At 42.5% G+C, this 23,649-nt stretch overlaps 1 protein-coding gene across 2 annotated transcripts in view; it reads right to left on the reverse strand.

Moving 5' to 3' along the window:
• Positions 1-22,687, reverse strand: part of LOC110532875 (mitochondrial carnitine/acylcarnitine carrier protein) — a 43,486-nt gene extending 20,799 nt beyond the window's left edge. For both annotated transcript variants that reach the window (XR_005053415.1, XM_036989143.1), the window contains exons 1-7: positions 22,245-22,687; positions 19,974-20,063; positions 14,888-15,015; positions 13,354-13,444; positions 9,892-10,015; positions 8,891-8,963; positions 8,614-8,723 (exon numbers count right to left, since the gene is read on the reverse strand). Coding sequence is in view for 1 of the 2 variants with exons in the window: in XM_036989143.1 (XP_036845038.1) it covers positions 8,614-8,723; positions 8,891-8,963; positions 9,892-10,015; positions 13,354-13,444; positions 14,888-15,015; positions 19,974-20,063; positions 22,245-22,385 (757 nt within the window). In the remaining variant the exon portion in view is untranslated. The remainder of the gene's footprint in view (positions 1-8,613; positions 8,724-8,890; positions 8,964-9,891; positions 10,016-13,353; positions 13,445-14,887; positions 15,016-19,973; positions 20,064-22,244) is intronic.
• Between the last annotated feature and the right edge of the window lie 962 nt (positions 22,688-23,649).

Consider the following 23,649-nt stretch of genomic DNA (forward strand, 5'->3'; position numbering starts at 1 on the left):
CCTAACAGGGATGGAGGTAGGGGGTGTGTCTGGCCCCTAACAGGGATGGAGGTAGGGGGTGTGTCTGGCCCCTAACAGGGATGGAGGTAGGGGGTGTGTCTGGCCCCTAACAGGGATGGAGGTAAGGGGTGTGTCTGGCCCCTAACAGGGATGGAGGTAGGGGGTGTGTCTGGCCCCTAACAGGGATGGAGGTAGGGGGTGTGTCTGGCCCCTAACAGGGATGGAGGTAGGAGGTGTGTCTGGCCCCTAACAGGGATGGAGGTAGGGGGTGTGTCTGGCCCCTAACAGGGATGGAGGTAGGGGGTGTGTCTGGCCCCTAACAGGGATGGAGTTAGGGGGTGTGTCTGGCCCCTAACAGGGATGGAGGTAGGGGGTGTGTCTGGCCCAGTGATGTGTATCCCTGGATGACTGACAGGGGGTGCTCCTCCACAATTGTAAAACATATTTTAAAAGCTATAGAAATTAATTTATAAATATCTACATTAGTTTTTCCCAAGTATTATATTACAGACACTTTCATGCTTACTTTTATATTTTATTATGTGAGCTAATAAAAACATTTTCCCTAAAATATATTTCTTAGAGAGTACTAATATTACTGTCCCCACTACAACAAAACATAAAAAATGTTATTTTGTCTTTGAAACATTTAAATGAAATATGGTAGAATTCCATTCATTCCTATGAGGAACTGTTCCTACTAGGGAGAGCCAATATGGCCGACCGGTGGCTTAAAGCCTCTCAATGGCCAATACATAGAATCAGCAGCCAGAAAAGGCTGGTGGGAGAAGCTATAGGAGGACTGGCTCATTATAATGGTTGGATTGGAGTCAAACATCTGGTTTCCATCCTCTGGTGTTCAGACCAGGTGTATGTGACCTAAACGACCATCTTAGGGCAGCTGCCAATGTATTTCAGAACTTTATTCACTTACAGAGTCATGGACATTACCGTCATCTCTCAACACCATGTTCTACATCATGTGTTAGACATATATCATGTGTTAAATCAATCAAATCAAATGTATTTATATAGCCCTTCTTACATAAAGCTGATATCTCAAATAGGTATACAGAAACCCAGCCTAAAACCCCAAACAGGAAGCCATTCAGATGTAGAAGCACGTGTTGTGTGTTATATATCATGTGTTTTATACCATGTGCTAATTACCATGTGTTATGTGTTTAATATACAGTATATATCATGTGTTTTATACCATATGCTAATTACCATGTGTTATGTGTTTAATATACAGTATATATCATGTGTTTTATACCATGTGCTAATTACCATGTGTTATGTGTTTAATATACAGTATATATCATGTGTTTTATACCATGTGCTAATTACCATGTGTTATGTGTTTAATATACAGTATATATCATGTGTTTTATACCATATGCTAATTACCATGTGTTATGTGTTTAATATACAGTATATATCATGTGTTTTATACCATATGCTAATTACCATGTGTTATGTGTTTAATATACAGTATATATCATGTGTTTTATACCATGTGCTAATTACCATGTGTTATGTGTTTAATATACAGTATATATCATGTGTTTTATACCATATGCTAATTACCATGTGTTATGTGTTTAATATACAGTATATATCATGTGTTTTATACCATGTGCTAATTACCATGTGTTATGTGTTTAATATACAGTATATATCATGTGTTTTATACCATGTGCTAATTACCATGTGTTATGTGTTTAATATACAGTATATATCATGTGTTTTATACCATGTGTTATGTGTTTAATATACAGTATATATCATGTGTTTTATACCATGTGTTATGTGTTTAATATACAGTATATATCATGTGTTTTATACCATGTGTTATGTGTTTAATATACAGTATATATCATGTGTTTTATACCATGTGTTATGTGTTTAATATACAGTATATATCATGTGTTTTATACCATATGCTAATTACCATGTGTTATGTGTTTAATATACAGTATATATCATGTGTTTTATACCATGTGCTAATTACCATGTGTTATGTGTTTAATATACAGTATATATCATGTGTTTTATACCATGTGCTAATTACCATGTGTTATGTGTTTAATATACAGTATATATCATGTGTTTTATACCATGTGCTAATTACCATGTGTTATGTGTTTAATATACAGTATATATCATGTGTTTTATACCATATGCTAATTACCATGTGTTATGTGTTTAATATACAGTATATATCATGTGTTTTATACCATGTGCTAATTACCATGTGTTATGTGTTTAATATACAGTATATATCATGTGTTTTATACCATATGCTAATTACCATGTGTTATGTGTTTAATATACAGTATATATCATGTGTTTTATACCATGTGCTAATTACCATGTGTTATGTGTTTAATATACAGTATATATCATGTGTTTTATACCATGTGCTAATTACCATGTGTTATGTGTTTAATATACAGTATATATCATGTGTTTTATACCATGTGCTAATTACCATGTGTTATGTGTTTAATATACAGTATATATCATGTGTTTTATACCATGTGCTAATTACCATGTGTTATGTGTTTAATATACAGTATATATCATGTGTTTTATACCATGTGCTAATTACCATGTGTTATGTGTTTAATATACAGTATATATCATGTGTTTTATACCATGTGTTATGTGTTTAATATACAGTATATATCATGTGTTTTATACCATATGCTAATTACCATGTGTTATGTGTTTAATATACAGTATATATCATGTGTTTTATACCATGTGCTAATTACCATGTGTTATGTGTTTAATATACAGTATATATCATGTGTTATGTGTTTATACAGTATAGTATATATACAGTATATATCATGTGTTTTATACCATATGCTAATTACCATGTGTTATGTGTTTAATATACAGTATATATCATGTGTTTTATACCATGTGCTAATTACCATGTGTTATGTGTTTAATATACAGTATATATCATGTGTTTTATACCATATGCTAATTACCATGTGTTATGTGTTTAATATACAGTATATATCATGTGTTTTATACCATATGCTAATTACCATGTGTTATGTGTTTAATATACAGTATATATCATGTGTTTTATACCATGTGTTATGTGTTTAATATACAGTATATATCATGTGTTATGTGTTTATACAGTATAGTATATATACAGTATATATCATGTGTTTTATACCATGTGCTAATTACCATGTGTTATGTGTTTAATATACAGTATATATCATGTGTTTTATACCATGTGCTAATTACCATGTGTTATGTGTTTAATATACAGTATATATCATGTGTTTTATACCATGTGCTAATTACCATGTGTTATGTGTTTAATATACAGTATATATCATGTGTTTTATACCATATGCTAATTACCATGTGTTATGTGTTTAATATACAGTATATATCATGTGTTTTATACCATATGCTAATTACCATGTGTTATGTGTTTAATATACAGTATATATCATGTGTTTTATACCATGTGTTATGTGTTTAATATACAGTATATATCATGTGTTTTATACCATGTGTTATGTGTTTAATATACAGTATATATCATGTGTTTTATACCATGTGCTAATTACCATGTGTTATGTGTTTAATATACAGTATATATCATGTGTTTTATACCATGTGCTAATTACCATGTGTTATGTGTTTAATATACAGTATATATCATGTGTTTTATACCATATGCTAATTACCATGTGTTATGTGTTTAATATACAGTATATATCATGTGTTTTATACCATGTGCTAATTACCATGTGTTATGTGTTTAATATACAGTATATATCATGTGTTTTATACCATGTGTTATGTGTTTAATATACAGTATATATCATGTGTTTTATACCATGTGCTAATTACCATGTGTTATGTGTTTAATATACAGTATATATCATGTGTTTTATACCATGTGCTAATTACCATGTGTTATGTGTTTAATATACAGTATATATCATGTGTTTTATACCATATGCTAATTACCATGTGTTATGTGTTTAATATACAGTATATATCATGTGTTTTATACCATATGCTAATTACCATGTGTTATGTGTTTAATATACAGTATATATCATGTGTTTTATACCATATGCTAATTACCATGTGTTATGTGTTTAATATACAGTATATATCATGTGTTTTATACCATGTGTTATGTGTTTAATATACAGTATATATCATGTGTTTTATACCATGTGTTATGTGTTTAATATACAGTATATATCATGTGTTTTATACCATGTGCTAATTACCATGTGTTATGTGTTTAATATACAGTATATATCATGTGTTATGTGTTTATACAGTATAGTATATATACAGTATATATCATGTGTTTTATACCATGTGCTAATTACCATGTGTTATGTGTTTAATATACAGTATATATCATGTGTTTTATACCATATGCTAATTACCATGTGTTATGTGTTTAATATACAGTATATATCATGTGTTTTATACCATGTGCTAATTACCATGTGTTATGTGTTTAATATACAGTATATATCATGTGTTTTATACCATGTGCTAATTACCATGTGTTATGTGTTTAATATACAGTATATATCATGTGTTTTATACCATGTGCTAATTACCATGTGTTATGTGTTTAATATACAGTATATATCATGTGTTTTATACCATATGCTAATTACCATGTGTTATGTGTTTAATATACAGTATATATCATGTGTTTTATACCATATGCTAATTACCATGTGTTATGTGTTTAATATACAGTATATATCATGTGTTTTATACCATGTGTTATGTGTTTAATATACAGTATATATCATGTGTTTTATACCATGTGTTATGTGTTTAATATACAGTATATATCATGTGTTTTATACCATGTGCTAATTACCATGTGTTATGTGTTTAATATACAGTATATATCATGTGTTTTATACCATATGCTAATTACCATGTGTTATGTGTTTAATATACAGTATATATCATGTGTTTTATACCATGTGCTAATTACCATGTGTTATGTGTTTAATATACAGTATATATCATGTGTTTTATACCATGTGCTAATTACCATGTGTTATGTGTTTAATATACAGTATATATCATGTGTTTTATACCATGTGCTAATTACCATGTGTTATGTGTTTAATATACAGTATATATCATGTGTTTTATACCATATGCTAATTACCATGTGTTATGTGTTTAATATACAGTATATATCATGTGTTTTATACCATGTGCTAATTACCATGTGTTATGTGTTTAATATACAGTATATATCATGTGTTTTATACCATGTGCTAATTACCATGTGTTATGTGTTTAATATACAGTATATATCATGTGTTTTATACCATGTGCTAATTACCATGTGTTATGTGTTTAATATACAGTATATATCATGTGTTTTATACCATGTGCTAATTACCATGTGTTATGTGTTTAATATACAGTATATATCATGTGTTTTATACCATGTGCTAATTACCATGTGTTATGTGTTTAATATACAGTATATATCATGTGTTTTATACCATATGCTAATTACCATGTGTTATGTGTTTAATATACAGTATATATCATGTGTTTTATACCATATGCTAATTACCATGTGTTATGTGTTTAATATACAGTATATATCATGTGTTTTATACCATGTGCTAATTACCATGTGTTATGTGTTTAATATACAGTATATATCATGTGTTTTATACCATGTGCTAATTACCATGTGTTATGTGTTTAATATACAGTATATATCATGTGTTTTATACCATGTGCTAATTACCATGTGTTATGTGTTTAATATACAGTATATATCATGTGTTTTCATATCATGTGTTTTATGTTGTCAACTATGCATGCGGCCTTCTTGGCCAGGTCACATTTGGAAAAGAGATTTATTTGTATTTATTTATTTCACCTTTTTTTAACCAGGTAGGTCAGTTGAGAACAAGTTCTCATTTACAACTGTGACCTGGCCAAGATGAAGCAAAGCAGTTCGATACAAACAACAACACAGAGTTACACATGGAATAACAAACATACAGTCAATAACACATAGAAAAAGTATATACACAGTGTGTGCAAATGAGGTAACTGCATCCAATTTGTTAAGTAGAGTGTTGGAAGCTATTTTATAGATGACATTACCGAAGTCGAGGATCGGTAGGATGGTCAGTTTTACGAGGGTATGTTTGGCAGCATGAGTGAAGGATGCATTGTTGAGAAATAGGAAGCCGATTCTAGATTTAATTTTGGATTGGAGATGCTTAATGTGAGTCTGGAAGGAGAGTTTACAGTCTAACCAGACACCTAGGTATTTGTAGTTGTCCACGTATTCTAAGTCAGAGCCGTCCAGAGTAGTGATGCTGGACGGGCGGGTAGGTGCAGGTAGTGATCGGTTGAAGAGCATGCATTTAGTTTTACTTGAGTTATATGGCATTGAAGCTTGTCTGGAGGTTAGTTAACACAGTGTCCAAAGAAAGGCCAGAAGTATACAGAATGGTGTCGTCTGCGTAGAGGTGGATCAGAGAATCACCAGCAGCAAGAGCGACCTCATTGATGTCTACAGAGAAGAGAGTCGGCCTGAGAATTGAACCCTGTGGCACCCCCATAGAGACTGCCAGAGGTTCGAACAACAGGCCCTCCGATTTGACACACTGAACTCTATCTGAGAAGTAGTTGGTGAACCAGGCGAGGCAGTCATTTGAGAAACCAAGGCTATTGAGTCTGCCGTTAAGAATGTGGGGATTGAGAGTCGAAAGCCTTGGCCAGGTCGATGAAGACGGCTGCACAGTAATGTCTCTTATCGACGGCGGTTATGATATCGTTTAGGACCTTGAGCATGGCTGAGGTGCACCCATAACCAGCTCTGAAACCAGATTGCATAGCGGAGAAGGTACGGTGGGATTCAAAATGGTCGGTAATTTGTTTATTAACTTGGCTTTCGAAGAGTTTAGAAAGGCAGGGTAGGATAAATATAGGTCTGTAGCAGTTTGGGTCTAGAGAGATGTGACCTCTCTGGTTAAATAAAGGGTAACAAATAAATAAACTCACCAAAAAAATAAATGTCCCTTTTTCAGGACCCTGTCTTTCAGAAGATAATTTGTAAAAATCTAAATAACTTCACAGATCTTTATTGTAAAGGGGTTAAACACTGTATCCCATGCTTGTTCAATGAACCATAAACAATTAATGAACATGCACCTGTGGAACGGTCGTTAAGACACTAACAGCCTACAGACGGTAGACAATTAAGGTCACAGTCATGAAAACTTAGGACACTAAAAAGGCCTTTCTACTGACTCTGAAAAACCCTGCTCATCTGCGTGAACGTGCTGCAAGGAGGCATGAGGACTGCAGATGTGGCCAGGGAAATACATTTGAATGTCCGTACTGTGAGATGCCTAAGACGGCGCTACAGGGAGACAGGATGGACATCTGATCGTCCTCACAGTGGCAGACCACGTGTAACAACACCTGCACAGCATCGGTACATCTGAACATCACTCCTGCGGGACAGGTACAGGATGGTGACAACAACTGCCTGAGTTACACCAGAATCCTCCATCAGTGCTCAGACTGTCCGCAATAGGCTGAGAGAGGCTGGACTGAGGGCTTGTAGGCCTGTTGTAAGGCAGGTCCTCACCAGACATCACAGGCAACAACGTTGTCTACGGGCACAAACCCACCATCACTGGACCAGACAGGACTGGCAGAAAGTGCTCTTCACTGACAAGTCGCGGTTTCGTCTCTCACCAGGGGTGGTGGTCGGATTCACGTTTATCGTCGCAGGAATGAGCATTACACCGAGGCCTGCACTCAGTATGGAGGTGATCGATATGGATCGATATGGAGGTGGAGGGTCCGTCAAGGTCTGGGGCGGTGTGTCACAGCATCATCTGAATGAGCTTGTTGTCATTGCAGGCAATCCCAATGCTGTGCGTTACAGGGAAGACATCCTCTTCCCTCATGTGGTACCCTTCCTGCAGGCTCATCCTGACATGAACCTCCAGCATGACAATGCCACCAGCCATACTGCTCGTTCTGTGCATGATTTCTTGCAAGACAGGAATGTCAGTGTTCTGCCATGGCCAGCGAAGAGCCCTGATCTCAATCATGCATGTCTGGGACCTGTTGAATCGGAGGGTGAGGGCTAAGGCCATTCCCCCAAGAAATGTCTGGGAACTTGTAGTTGCCTTGGTAGAAGAGTGGGGTAACATCTCACAGCAAGAACTGGCAAATCTGGTGCAGTTCATGAGGAGGAGATGCACTGCAGTACTTAATGCAGCTGGTGGCCACACCAGATACTGACCGTTACTTTTGACCCCTCCCCCCCTTGTTCAGGGACACATTATTCAATTTCTGTTAGTCACATGTCTGTAAAATTAGTTCAGTTTATGTCTCAGTTGTTGAATCTTGTTATGTTCATACAAATATTTACACATGTTAAGTTTGCTGAAAATAAACACAGGACGTTTCTTTTTTTGATGAGATTACAAATAAACAAATCAAAAACCTTCAGCCAAAGGACATTGGGTCGACCTGGGTTCAGTGAATGTGTGTGTGTGTGTGTGTGTGTGTGTGTGTGTGTACCTGTCTGGAAGTTGGTCTTGAGTACGTCGGGTGGAAGTCCCACAATCCAGTTACAGATGCCCGCTATGCCACCGCAAAGGAGGATCTTTGGAGTGCTGAGCTGGGACACACTGGAACACACACACACGCAGGGTTAAACATTTATACACACACACACACACGCAGGGTTAAACATTTATATATCAAGTGATTGATATCTGTTACCAATTATTGCAGTGTGTTCTATAAAGTTTTGGATGAAGAGGTGTTGGGGTTGTAATGGTAACATGAGACTGACCTTTCACCCTCAGCTGTCATTTTGTGTTTCAGGAAGTCATAAGCCATGAAGTAGGCACCATTAGAAGGCACGTCTAGAGGAGGGGGGAGAGAGGGACAGGGAGAAAGACAGGGAGAGAGAGAGGGACAGGGAGGGAGAGAGAATTTGAGAGAGAGAGGAACAGGGAGAGAGAGAGAATGGGAGAGAAAGAGAGAGAGACAGATAGAGAATGGGAGAGAAAGCGAGAGAGAGAATGGGAGAGAGACAGGGAGAGAGAGAGAGAATGGGAGAGAGAGGGACAGGGAGAGAGAGAGAGACAGGGAGAGAGAGAGAATGGGAGAGAGAGGGACAGAGAGAGAGAGAATGGGAGAGAGAGAGAGAGAGAGAGAGAGAGAGAGAGAGAGAGAGACAGATAGAGAGAGAATGGGAGAGAGAGAGGGGCAGGGAGAAAGACAGGGAGAGAGAGACAGGGAGAGAGAGAGAATGGGAGAGAGAGGGACAGGGAGAGAGAGAGAATGAGAGAGAGAGGGACAGATAGAGAGAGAGGGACAGGGAGAGAGAGAGGGCCAGGGAGAGAGAGAGAGGGACAGGGAGAGAGAGAGAATGGGAGAGAGAGAGGGACAGATAGAGAGAAAGAATGGGAGAGAGAGAGGGACAGATAGAGAGAGAGAATGGGAGAGAGAGGGACAGAGAGAGAATGGGAGAGAGAGAGGGACAGATAGAGAGAATGGGAGAGAGAGGGACAGAGAGAGAATGGGAGAGAGAGAGGGACAGATAGAGAGAATGGGAGAGAGAGAATGGGAGAGAGAGAGAAGAGAGGTATATTGTAAAATGCATTTGAGAGCAACAGACTGGTGAACTAGTCTCATTTTATTGAACAACAATGATATATTTCAATCCAGGGCAGAACAACGCTAGTAGTTAGTCATGTTGAACTTATACCTGATTTATATTACTATCATGGGAACCAAAGTGCAATATAGATTTAAAGACACACACAGGGTAAAGTCTGGTGTGTGTACCTCTGATGAGTGTGAGTGTTGTTCCTTTGTAGATGGAGCGGATGCCTTGTGTTTTATACAACTTGAGAGCACAGTCCAGAGGACCTGCATACCGTACTGCCTGCTGGCCCCCGCTGGCCTGCACCTACACACACACACACACACACACACACACACACACACACACACACACACACACACACACACACACACACACACACACACACACACACACATCTATCCAATCCTGTCAGATCCATTAGGGAGTAGTTAGGGAGTAGGAGCTAGAGGGAAGGGATTAGGAGCTAGGAGAAAGGGCTTATGGAGGAGGAGCTAGGTATTAGGGAGGAGTAGCTAGGGCTTAGGGAGTAGGAGCTAGGGGAAGGGGTTAGGAAGTGGGAAATAGGGTGAAGGGTTTACGGAGTAGGAGCTAGGAGGTAAGGATTAGGAAGTAGAGGCTACAGGGAAGTGATTAGGAAGTAGGAGTTGGGTAGAAGGAGATATGGGTCAGGGAATAGGAGCTATTGGGAAGGGGGAAGGGAGCAGGAGATATGGGGGAAGGGATTATGGAGTAGGAGTTAGGGAGTAGGAGATATGGCTTAGGGAGTAGGAGGTAGAGGGAAGGGGATAGGAAGTAAGCGCTAGGGTTAAGAGATTAGGAGATAAGAGATATGAGTTAGGGAGTAGGGGCTAGGGGTTAGGGAGTAGGAGCTAGGGGGAAGGGAGTAGGATCTAGGGGTATGGGAGTAGGAGTTATGGAGTAGGAGCTAGGGGGAAGGGGTTAGGGAGTAGGAACTAGGAGGAAGGGGTTAGGTAGTAACTAGGTGCTAGTAGGTGTTAGGGGGAGGGGGTTAGGAAGTAGATGTTAGGGGGAGAGGGTTAGGGAGTAGGTGTTAGGGGGAGGGGGTTAGGGAGTAGGTGTTAGGGGGAGGGGGTTAGGGAGTAGGTGTTAGGGGGAGGGGGTTAGGGAGTAGGTGTTAGGAGGAGGGGTTAGGGAGTAGGTGTTAGGGGGAGGGGGTTAGGGAGTAGGTGTTAGGGGGAGGGGGTTAGGGAGTAGGTGTTAGGGGGAGGGGGTTAGGGAGTAGGTGTTAGGGGGAGGGGGTTAGGGAGTAGGTGTTAGGGGGAGGGGGAGGGGTTAAGGAGTAGGTGTTAGGGGGAGAGGGTTAGGGAGTAGGTGTTAGGGGGAGGGGGTTAGGGAGTAGGTGTTAGGGGGAGGAGTTAGGGAGTAGGTGTTAGGGGGAGGGGGTTAGGGAGTAGGTGTTAGGGGGAGGGGGTTAGGGAGTAGGTGTTAGGGGGAGGGGGTTAGGGAGTAGGTGTTAGGGGGAGGGGTTAGGGAGTAGGTGTTAGGGGGAGGGGGTTAGGGAGTAGGTGTTAGGAGGAGGGGTTAGGGAGTAGGTGTTAGGGGGAGGGGGTTAGGGAGTAGGTGTTAGGGGGAGAGGGTTAGGGAGTAGGTGTTAGGGGGAGGGGGTTAGGGAGTAGGTGTTAGGGGGAGGGGTTTGGGAGTAGGTGTTAGGGGGAGGGGGTTAGGGAGTAGGTGTTAGGGGGAGAGGGTTACGGAGTAGGTGTTAGGGGGAGGGGTATAGGAGGTAGGAGCTAGGGGGAGGGGGTTAGGGAGTAGGTGTTAGGGGGAGGAGTTAGGGAGTAGGTGTTAGGGGGAGGGGGTTAGGGAGTAGGTGTTAGGGGGAGGGGGTTAGGGAGTAGGTGTTAGGGGGAGGGGGAGGGAGTAGGTGTTAGGGGGAGGGGGTTAGGGAGTAGGTGATAGGGGGAGGAGTTAGGGAGTAGGTGTTAGGGAGTAGGTGTTAGGGGGAGGGGGTTAGGGAGTAGGTGTTAGGGGGAGGGGGGAGGGGGTTAGGGAGTAGGTGTTAGGGGGAGGGGGGAGGGGGTTAGGGAGTAGGTGTTAGGGGGAGGGGGTTAGGGAGTAGGTGATAGGGGGAGGGGTTAGGGAGTAGGTGATAGGGGGAGGGGGTTAGGGAGTAGGTGTTAGGGGGAGGGGGTTAGGGAGTAGGTGTTAGGGGGAGGGGGTTAGGGAGTAGGTGTTTGGGGGAGGGGGTTAGGGAGTAGGTGTTAGGGGGAGGGGGGAGGGGGTTAGGGAGTAGGTGTTAGGGGGAGGGGGTTAGGGAGTAGGTGTTAGGGGGAGGAGTTAGGGAGTAGGTGTTAGGGGGAGGGGTATAGGGAGTAGGTGTTAGGGGGAGGAGTTAGGAAGTAGGTGATAGGGGGAGGGGTTAGGGAGTAGGTGTTAGGGGGAGGGGGTTAGGGAGTAGGTGTTAGGGGGAGGAGTTAGGGAGTAGGTGTTAGGGGGAGGGGGTTAGGGAGTAGGTGTTAGGAGGAGGGGTTAGGGAGTAGGTGTTAGGGGGAGGGGGTTAGGGAGTAGGTGTTAGGGGGAGGGGGTTAGGGAGTAGGTGTTAGGGGGAGGGGGTTAGGGAGTAGGTGTTAGAGGGAGAGGGTTAGGGAGTAGGTGTTAGGGGGAGGGGTATAGGAGGTAGGAGCTAGGGGGAGGGGGTTAGGGAGTAGGTGTTAGGGGGAGGGGGTTAGGGAGTAGGTGTTAGGGGGAGGGGGTTAGGGAGTAGGTGATAGGGGGAGGAGTTAGGGAGTAGGTTTTAGGGAGTAGGTGTTAGGGGGAGGGGGTTAGGGAGTAGGTGTTAGGGGGAGGGGGGAGGGGGTTAGGGAGTAGGTGTTAGGGGGAGGGGTTAGGGAGTAGGTGTTTGGGGGAGGGGGTTAGGGAGTAGGTGTTAGGGGGAGGGGGGAGGGGGTTAGGGAGTAGGTGTTAGGGGGAGGGGGTTAGGGAGTAGGTGTTAGGGGGAGGGGGGAGGGGGTTAGGGAGTAGGTGTTAGGGGGAGGGGGTTAGGGAGTAGGTGATAGGGGGAGGGGTTAGGGAGTAGGTGATAGGGGGAGGGGGTTAGGGAGTAGGTGTTAGGGGGAGGGGGTTAGGGAGTAGGTGTTAGGGGGAGGGAGTTAGGGAGTAGGTGTTAGGGGGAGGGGGTTAGGGAGTAGGTGTTAGGGGGAGGGGGTTAGGGAGTAGGAGCTAGGGGGAGGGGGTTAGGGAGTAGGTGTTAGGGGGAGGGGGTTAGGGAGTAGGTGTTAGGGGGAGGGGTTAGGGAGTAGGTGTTAGGGGGAGGGGTTAGGGAGTAGGTGTTAGGGGGAGAGGGTTAGGGAGTAGGTGTTAGGGGGAGAGGGTTAGGGAGTAGGTGTTAGGGGTAGGGGTATAGGGAGTAGGAGCTAGGGGGAGGGGTATAGGGAGTAGGAGCTAGGGGGAGGGGGTTAGGGAGTAGGAGCTAGGGGGAGGGGGTTAGGGAGTAGGAGCTAGGGGGAGGGGGTTAGGGAGTAGGAGCTAGGGGGAGGGGGTTAGGGAGTAGGAGCTAGGGTTTAGGGACTAGGATTTTGGGGAAGGGGCTAAATTAGGGAGTACAATTTAGGTGTTTTTGATTGGGTTTGAAGCTTTGGGATGTTATGGAAAGGGGCAGGGAGTAAGTGTAGTCATTTTACCTGTAGTAAACACTTGACCCTTTCTCCAGGACACACTATCACTGTAGTGAAAACACCTGCTAGACAGCCTGAGAGAAACAGTTGGGTAGGCCTGACAGAGAGAGAGGGGGAGAGAGAGATGGAGAGAGAGAGACAGAGGGAGGAGAGGCAGGAAGAGGGAAGAGAGGAGAGGCAGAAAGAGGGAAGAGAGAGAGAGGTAAATGTGAGGAATGTGTGTGTGGTAGTCACTCAGGGGTGGAAAGGATGGAAGTGAATGATAGGAGAGAGAAGGGCTACAGATATATTTAGGCTTCATATTTCAACTATTACACCACACAGAAAGGAATACAGAAAGAAAGAAAGGAACACAGAAAGAAAGAACTACTCCCACTACTCCTCCCCTCTGGCGTTTGACGTCACCTGTTTACTAACCACCGGTCCTGGTTACCATCATTACGCTCACCTGGTATCAATCATTACGCTCACCTGGTATCAATCATTACGCTCACCTGGTATCAATCATTACGCTCACCTGGTATCAATCATTACGCTCACCTGGTATCAATCATTACGCTCACTGTGTATCAATCATTACGCTCACCTGGTATCAATCATTACGCTCACCTGGTATCAATCATTACACTCACCTGGTATCAATCATTACGCTCACCTGGTATCAATCATTACGCTCACCTGTTCCTCATGATGAGGCTCACCTGGTATCAATCATTACGCTCACCTGTTCCTCATGATGAGGCTCACCTGTTCCTCATGATGAGGCTCACCTGTTCCTCATGATGAGGCTCACCTGTTCCTCATGATGAGACTCACCTGTTCCTCATGATGAGGCTCACTTGTTCCTCATGATGAGGCTCACCTGTTCCTCATGATGAGGCTCACCTGTGTAACGAGTGCGCTAAGAGTCAGGAAGCAAGTTCAGGGAGTGAGTGTTTTAATAAAATAAACACAAACAACGCACCTACATGAAAAGAGTCAATAATACCTGAGGAAAGAACCAAGGTGAGTGACAGATACAGAGAAGATAATCAAGAGGTGATGGAGTCCAGGTGAGTGACAGATAGAGGGAAGATAATCAAGGAGGTGATGGAGTCCAGGTGAGTGACAGATATAGAGAAGATAATCAAGGAGGTGATGGAGTCCAGGTGAGTGACAGATATAGAGAAGATAATCAAGGAGGTGATGGAGTCCAGGTGAGTGACAGATATAGAGAAGATAATCAAGGAGGTGATGGAGTCCAGGTGAGTGACATGAAGCGCAGGTGCCCGAGACGATGGTGACAGGTGTGCAGGATAATCAGCAGCCTGATGACCTAGAGGCCAGAGAGGGAGTATACGTGACTACCTGGACTCCATTTCCTCTCTCATTACCTCCTCTATATCTTGCACTCCCTTACGTCTATTCCCCAAGCAGCATTCATGTCGTTCCATGTCTGTACGCTGCACTTGTGTTACGTTTATTATTAAACTCTCTGCCTGAACTTGCTTCCTGTTTCCCAGCGACACTGTTATAAAGAAAGAAAGAAAGGAATACCTACATCAGTGTCTTAGTGGAGTCTGGTTGCAACAGCTGTTTTCCCAGTCCGAACCCAAAGAAACTAATGGCCATCATAGGAGCTACGCTGGCTAGGGGGGCCCCCATCCCCTTGTACAGCCCAAGAAGTCCCTAAACACACACACACATACACACACACACACACACACAATGTTGGTGCGGTATGCAAATTGGAGTGGGTCTAGAGTTTCCCTTGTGCCTTTGCGTGTCACAAACAATACACAAATAACACTATTTGATGCGTCAAATACACTTTTAATTTGACACATCAAATAACACAACTCTGTTATTGAATGTTGTGTGTGCTGAACTTTCAGGTGCAAGCCAAGCTCCTCCACTATGACCAGTAGCGCTGTCAAAGCTGTACGAAAATAACAGTCTGCAAACAACATCGGCCACAAACGATACGTTTACAATACCGCAATTGGTAATAAGGCTTGTGTTCGACCGAATGGGAAAACGTCTGTGTGAGCATTTTAAATAAGATTAGGATCAAATGAGCAGGTTCAAAAAATGTTGCTAATATCTTTGATACAGATGTGCAGATCTGCGGTAGTTAGCTAGCTTTAGCTTGGTACCTAGATGGCACCAATGCAACTAGCCTGAAAACAATGACCAGTAGAAACTGCTGTCATTTTCAATTCTCTTAGCAATGATTTAGGAATCCATCTAAGTATTAGCTAGGTAGTCACTTGTTGTTGAACTTCAGTTCATGAAAATAACTAGCTAATTACTTAACCCTGTTGCCCAAAGCTAACACTATAAGTAGCCGAGTAGCTTCCTCTGGCTCGTGTGGCTTGAACCGGTTTGTGTTTTGTGAAGCTAGCCACAATAAGGATTAGCCACAATAGTGGAATTTGCAGTTGGCCTTCAAAAATAAAAATCCCTCTTTGAAAGTGATGCAGAACATTCCAACTTATTTAGACTAGATCGTGTTATTACAAGGTTAGAGTGTTGTAATGTGGAGCAATGAAATGGAAGATCAGTCTACTTGGTGAGAACAGAACACAACTGTGAAGAGTTTATGTAAATATTAGCATTGTAGCTCAGGGACTTTGACTGGGGGAAATCACCCAGTCAGCCTATTGTGCGTACTGACAATCATATTGCACTGTACAGCCTTACCTAAGGATTGGGGATCAATTAAATGGGGTATCAGTCTACTAAGTATCTAAGAGCTCCTCAGAGTTATCAGACTCCAAAACATCCACGTTGTTTTTCCTCTGGATTAGTGTTCAATACACTATAGTAGGTTGACTGGTACAATAAATGTGGCTCCATTCAGTGGTTTCAGATTCCCACAATCAAATCAAAGTGTATTTGTCACGTGGTATTTATTCACCTTACAGTGAAATGCTGAATACAACAGGTATTTATTCACCTTACAGTGAAATGCTGAATACAACAGGTATTTATTCACCTTACAGTGAAATGCTGAATACAACAGGTATTTATTCACCTTACAGTGAAATGCTGAATACAACAGGTATTTATTTATTCACCTTACAGTGAAATGCTTACTTACAGGCTCTAACCAATAGTGCAAAAAAGGCATTAGGTGAACAATAGGTAAGTAAAGAAATAAAACAACAGTAAAAAGACAGGCTATATACAGTAGAGAGGCTATATACAGTAGAGAGGCTATATACAGTAGAGAGGCTATATACAGTAGAGAGGCTATATACAGTAGAGAGGCTCTATACAGTAGAGAGGCTATATACAGTAGAGAGGCTATAAAAGTAGCGAGGCTACATACAGACACTGGTTAGTCTGGCTGATTGAGGTAGTATGTGAATGTAGATATGGTTAAAGTGACTATACATATATGATGAACAGAGAGTAGCAATAGCATAAAAGAGGGGTTGGGGGGACATACACAATGCAAATAGTCCTGGTAGCCATTTGATTACCTGTTCAGGAGTCTTATGGCTTGGGGGTAAAAACTGTTGAGAAGCCTTTTTGTCCAAGACTTGGCACTCCGGTACCGCTTGCCATGCGGTAGTAGAGAGAACAGTCTATGACTGGGGTAGCTGGGGTCTTAGACAATTTTTAGGGCCTTCCTCTGACACCGCCTGGTGTAGAGGTCCTGGATGGCAGGAAGCTTGGCTAGTCCTTATTGTGGCTAGTCCTTATTGTGGCTAGCTATACATATGGTCTGACCACCGTTAATCAAATACGAACAGAAAATTAAGAACTTAAAAATTAGGGTTATTTTAGATGATGACACCAAGCTAAATAGTCCTGAAACTGTCGTTTTGTTTTTGGGAAGTAACATTGTTTGCATCCATCAGCTAACTGTTTTCTTTATGATATTGTAGCATTAGACAAATTTACCAGCATCATAGCATACGTATCGATGAATCCATGTGACATTTTAAATACGAGTGATAGTGTAATCAATGTGTAATGACTATGTAAAAGATTTGTAAACGTGTTAAATTATTATTATTATGTATTTTTTATTTCACCTTTATTTAACCAGGTAGGCAAGTTGAGACCAAGTTCTCATTGACAACTGTGACCTGGCCAAGATAAAGCAAAGCAGTGTGACACAAACAACAACACAGTAATACAACAATACAATAGAAGAAGTCTATATACAGTGAGTGCAAATGAGGTAGGATTAGGGAGTTAAGGCAATAAATAGGCCATAGTGGCAAAATAATTACAATATAGCATTAACACTGGAGTGATAGATGTGCAGAAGATGAGTGTGCAAGTAGAAATACTGGGGTGCAAATGAGCAAAATAATGAAAATAAATACAGTATGGGGATGAGGTAGTTGGATGGGCTGTTTACAGATGGGCTACGTACAGGTGCAGGGATCTGTGAGCTGCTCTGACAGCTGGTGCTTAAAGCTAGTGAGGGAGATATGAGTCTCCAGTTTCAGAGATTTTTGCAGTTTGTTCCAGTCATTGGCAGCAGAGAACTGAAAGGAAAGGCGGCCAAAGGAGGATTTGGCTTTGGGGATGACCAGTGAAATATACCTGCTGGAGCGCGTGCTACGGGCGGGTGCTGCTATGGTGACCAGTGAGCTGAGATAAGGCGGGGCTTTACCTAGCAAAGACTTATGGATGACCTGGATCCAGTGGGTTTGGCGACGAATATGAAACAACGGCCAGCCAACGAGGGCGTACAGATCACAGTTTTGTGTGGTATATGTGGCTTTGGTGACAAAACGGATGGCACTGTGATAGACTGCACCCAATTTGCTGAGTAGAGTGTTGGAGGCTATTTTGTAAATTACATCGCCGAAGTCAAGGATCGGCAGGATAGTCAGTTTTACGAGGGTATGTTAGGCAGCATGAGTGAAGGATGCTTTGCTGCGAAATAGGAAGCCGATTCTAGATTTAGTTTCGGATTGGAGGTGCTTAATGTGAGTCTGGAAGGAGAGTTTACAGTCTTGCCAGACACCTAGGTATTGGTAGTTGTCCACGTATTCTAAGTCAGAACCGTCCAGAGTAGTGATGCTGGACAGGCGGGCAGGTGCGGGCAGCGATCGGTTGAAGAGCATGCATTTAGTTTTACTTGCATTTAAGAGCAGTTGGAGGCCACGGAAGGAGAGTTGTACGGAAGGAGAGTATTATCAGGTCCCGATTGGTCAACAAGCTTATTTGATTCGTCAAATAGTGTTATTTGACATGTATCTTTTTTGACACAAAGACCCAAACGGCATTCCATAGTTGATGCACCTTTGTCAGTGATTACAGCCTCATGTCTTCTTGGGTATGACACTACAAGCTTGGTACATCTGTGTTTGGGGAGTTTCTCCCATTCCTCTCTGCAGATCCTCTCAAGCTCTGTCAGGTTGGATTGGCAGCGTCGCGGCACAGCTATTTTCAGGTCTCTCCAGAGATTATCGATTGGGTTCAAGTCCGGGCTCTGGCTGGGCCACTCAAGGACATTCAGAGACTTGTCCCGAAGCCACTCTTGCATTGTCTTGGCTGTGTGCTTAGGGCCGATATCCTGTTGGAAAGGTCCTTAGCGCTCTAGAGCAGGTTTTCATCGAGGATCTCTCTGTACTTTGCTCCATTCATCTTTGTCTCAATCCTGACTAGTCTCCCAGACCCAGTCTGCCACTGAAAAACATCCACACAGCATGATGCTGCCACCACCATGCTTCACCTTAGGGATGGTGCCAGGTTTCCTGCAGATGTGACGCTTGGCATTCAGGCCAAACAGTTCAATCTTGGTTTCATCTGAACAGAGAATCTTGTTTCTCATGGTCTGATAATCTTTAGGTGCCTTTTTGGCAAACTCCAAGCGAGCTGTTATGTGCCTTTTACGGAGGAGTGTTTTTTGTCTGGCCACTCTACCATAAAGGACTGATAGGTGGAGTGCTGCAGAGAGGGTTGTCCTTCTGGAAGATTCTCCCATCTCGACAGAGGAACTCTAGAGCTCTGTCAGAGTGACTATCGGGTTCTTGGTCACCTACCTGACCAAGGCCTTTCTCCCCAGATTGCTCAGTTTGGCCAGGAGGCCAGCTCTAGGAAGAGTCTTGGTGGTTCCATACTTCTTCCATTTAAGAATGATGAAGGCCACCGTGTTCTTGGGGACCTTCAATGTTGCAGACATTTTTTGGTACCCTTTCCCAGAAATGTGTCTCGACACAATCCTATCTTGGAGCTCTTCAGACAATTCCTTCGAATTCATGGCTTGGTTTTTGCTCTGACATGCACTGTCAACTGTGGAACCTTATATAGACAGGACAGACAGGTGTGTGCCTTTCCAAATCATGTTCAACCAATTTAATTTACCACAAGTGGACCCCAATCAAGTTGTCGAAACATCTCAAACATGATCAATTGAAAAAGGATGCACCTGAGCTCAATTTCGAGTCTCACAGAAAAGGGTCTGAATACTTTTGTAAAAAAAGGGATCCGTTTTTTATTTTTAATACATTTGTAAAAATTAAAAGAGAACTGTTTTCACTTCATCATTATACGGTATCATGTGTAGATTGCTGAGAATTTGTATTTATTTACTCCTTTGTAGAATAAGTCTGTAACGTAACAAAATGTTGAAAAGGCAAGGGCTCTGAATCCTTTCTGAATGTATGTGTGTTCACCTCTTTGGAGACAGTCTTTAGGAAGCAGTCATAAGCACCTTTGTAGAGGACATCCTGGCTGGGCACTCTGGGCTGGGTCTGTAGCCGCACCTGAACAGTGGTGTACACAATACTACGGTATTATACGGTGTAGAATAACACACAATACTACAGTTGTATACAGTGGTAGGATAACAAACAATACTATGGTATTATACGGTGTAAAATAACACACAATACTACAGTTGTATACAGTGGTAGGATAACAAACAATACTACAGTATTATACAGCGGTAGGATAAAACACAATACTACAGTATTATACAGTGTAGAATAAAACACAATACTACAGTATTATACAGCGGTAGGATAAAACACAATACTAGAGTATTATACGGTGTAGGATAAAACACAATACTACAGTATTATACAGTGGTAGGATAAAACACAATACTACAGCGTAAATACATTTGAATTCAATCACTTTTTGACAGCATCCCTTTTGATTTAAACAAAACTCACCATACATGTTTGCCCATGGAAGAAGTGTTCAGAAAGTGACTATTTGGACCTGAATGAGAAATATGTGCTCAAAGATGACCTATTTTGCGTACCCCACCATACCATAAACAGGGGAACTGCTGAGGGGAGGATGCCTCATAATACGAAAGGATCGGTGTCCTTTAGCGGTTCAAATAAATAATCATAAATATTATGGATTTTAAACTTTTAGGTACATACTGTATCTTATAGTATCTCCAGTATCTTATATCGGCTGAAAGCTTAAATTCTTGTTAATCTAACTGCACTGTCCGATTTACAGTAGCCATTACAGCGAAAACATGCCATGCGATTGTTTGTGGATGGTGCCCCAAATAAATAAAACATTCCACCAGATCAGAGGCAGTAGGAATGACCAAGGAGGTTCTCTGTTTAGTGAGTCCACCAGATCAGAGGCAGTAGGAATGACCAAGGAGGTTCTCTGTTTAGTGAGTCCACCAGATCAGAGGCAGTAGGAATGACCAAGGAGGTTCTCTGTTTAGTGAGTCCACCAGATCAGAGGCAGTAGGAATGACCAAGGAGGTTCTCTGTTTAGTGAGTCCTCCAGATCAGAGGCAGTAGGGATGACCAAGGAGGTTCTCTGTTTAGTGAGTCCTCCAGATCAGAGGCAGTAGGGATGACCAGGGAGGTTCTCTGTTTAGTGAGTCCTCCAGATCAGAGGCAGTAGGGATGACCAAGGAGGTTCTCTGTTTAGTGAGTCCTCCAGATCAGAGGCAGTAGGGATGACCAAGGAGGTTCTCTGTTTAGTGAGTCCTCCAGATCAGAGGCAGTAGGGATGACCAAGGAGGTTCTCTGTTTAGTGAGTCCTCCAGATCAGAGGCAGTAGGGATGACCAGGGAGGTTCTCTGTTTAGTGAGTCCTCCAGATCAGAGGCAGTAGGGATGACCAAGGAGGTTCTCTGTTTAGTGAGTCCTCCAGATCAGAGGCAGTAGGGATGACCAAGGAGGTTCTCTGTTTAGTGAGTCCTCCAGATCAGAGGCAGTGGGGATGACCAGGGAGGTTCTTTTGATGAAGTCAAATAAAAATCAAATCACATACACATGGTTAGCAGATGTTAATGCAAATGAGTGTGTGAATTTGACAATTTTCTATCCTGCTAAGCATTCAAAATGTAACGAGTACTTTTGGGTGTCGGGGAAAATGTAAGGAGTAAAAAGTACATTATGTTCTTTAGGAATGTAGTGAAGTAAAAGTTGTCAAAAATAGAAATAGTAAAGTAAAGTACAGATAGCTCCAAAAACATCGGAGCAGCATAGTCAAAGGTGGAAGCGGAGCAGCATAGTCAAAGGTGGAAGCGGAGCAGAACACACGCAGACCGACAAATGCCGCTGAATATTGATCAGTTTTAAGCAATCGATTTTATGTCGTCGTGATGACTATAAACTCTATACTAACATCACCAATCTGAGGTCAAAGTGATGGGTCATTTCACTACATTTTATAGGGTGAAAATGCAAGTTCGTGGAAGGTAGTAACACAAACTTTCCACATGAGGGAAATTAGCATAATATAAAATAATTAAACAACTGCAACAATGACTTCCATTTCCCACTCATCATGTCCCACTCATTATTTCCCACTCATTATTTCCCACTCACTCATAAAAATGCTCTCAAACACAATTGAACTGAGCGCACTAGACGAGAGCCACAGTGCCTGTACAGCAGAATGTTTGATGCCCCTATATATAGGTTAAAAACGATAGACGTAACCGTACATAAATAAAGTCACCTTGATTGTGTCGAGCGGGTGTCCCACGAACAGAAGGCAAGCTCCTCCCGCTCCTCCCGCCACAAAGTTCTTTAACAGAGAGATATGTTTCTCCTGGTTTCCCTGGAGGAGCTCCAGCTCCAACTCTCCCAACTCTCCCATTCTCTTCTCACATAATAACCTATTAGACACACACGCGCTCTCTTCTTCCCCCTCATTGCGCACGTGACTTCCCTTCTGATCCTCAACGGTTGAAACTGTGCACTTAAACACACACTCAACATCACGTGTCTCCTCCTCTCTGCCCCCGACCGTCTCTTTCTCTGCTGGACTTCCATTGAACCTCTCTCAATTCAAAGGTGCTTTATTGGCATGGGAAGCATAGGTTTACATTGCCATAGGCAAGTGACAAAAACAATAAGCAAAAGTGAGATGAAACCAATGTAACAAACATCAACTCAATTTGCTCTCTTGTTCATGAAGACTTGACCCTTAACGGCCGTCCTCTCCGCTCCTTTAGGCTGTAGGTCTATGGAAAATCTATTTTTAGGTGTGCATGCAAAGCAGTGCACAACTCGATTTCTTGCTGCAGTATATTAGCGACACCTAGTGGTGCAATACCAGCGGGGCACTAGGAATCACCTGAGGAATGGAGGACCAAGAATAAAGCCAGAATAAAGTGAGTTCTGAGTCAAGTTGATACTTTATAACTGACGACGAGGATATGGAAATAAAATAAACCTTATCCACTCAAGAAGCTGGGTGAGTGCAGGAAAAGTTAATTTGTAAAGGGAATTTTCACGAAGACCTAGCCTAGCCGTTCAGTTAACACAGCTAACCAGCAAACAAGTGTGCTACCTAGCAAAAGAAGCTAAGAACAATGGCACTGAGCTTACCTTCATACCTTCCCGCCGTTTGATGTGCATTCCGAACCAGCCGTTTGATGTGCATTCCGACCCAGCCGTTTGATGTGCATTCCGACCCAGCCGTTTGATGTGCATTCCGACCCAGCCGTTTGATGTGCATTCCGAACCAGCCGTTTGATGTGCATTCCGACCCAGCCGTTTGATGTGCATTCCGACCCAGCCGTTTGATGTGCATTCCGACCCAGCCGTTTGATGTGCATTCCGACCCAGCCGTTTGATGTGCATTCCGAACCAGCCGTTTGATGTGCATTCCGACCCAGCCGTTTGATGTGCATTCCGACCCAGCCGTTTGATGTGCATTCTAACCCAGCCGTTTGACGTGCATTCCGACCCAGACGTTTGATGTGCATTCCGACCCAGCCGTTTGATGTGCATTCTAACCCAGCCGTTTGATGTGCATTCTAACCCAGCCGTTTGATGTGCGTTCTAACCCAGCCGTTTGATGTGCGTTCTAACCCAGCCGTTTGATGTGCATTCTAACCCAGCCGTTTGATGTGCGT

Source organism: Oncorhynchus mykiss, chromosome 9, assembly GCF_013265735.2.
Source record: "Oncorhynchus mykiss isolate Arlee chromosome 9, USDA_OmykA_1.1, whole genome shotgun sequence".
In the NCBI taxonomy this organism is placed as follows: domain Eukaryota; kingdom Metazoa; phylum Chordata; class Actinopteri; order Salmoniformes; family Salmonidae; genus Oncorhynchus; species Oncorhynchus mykiss.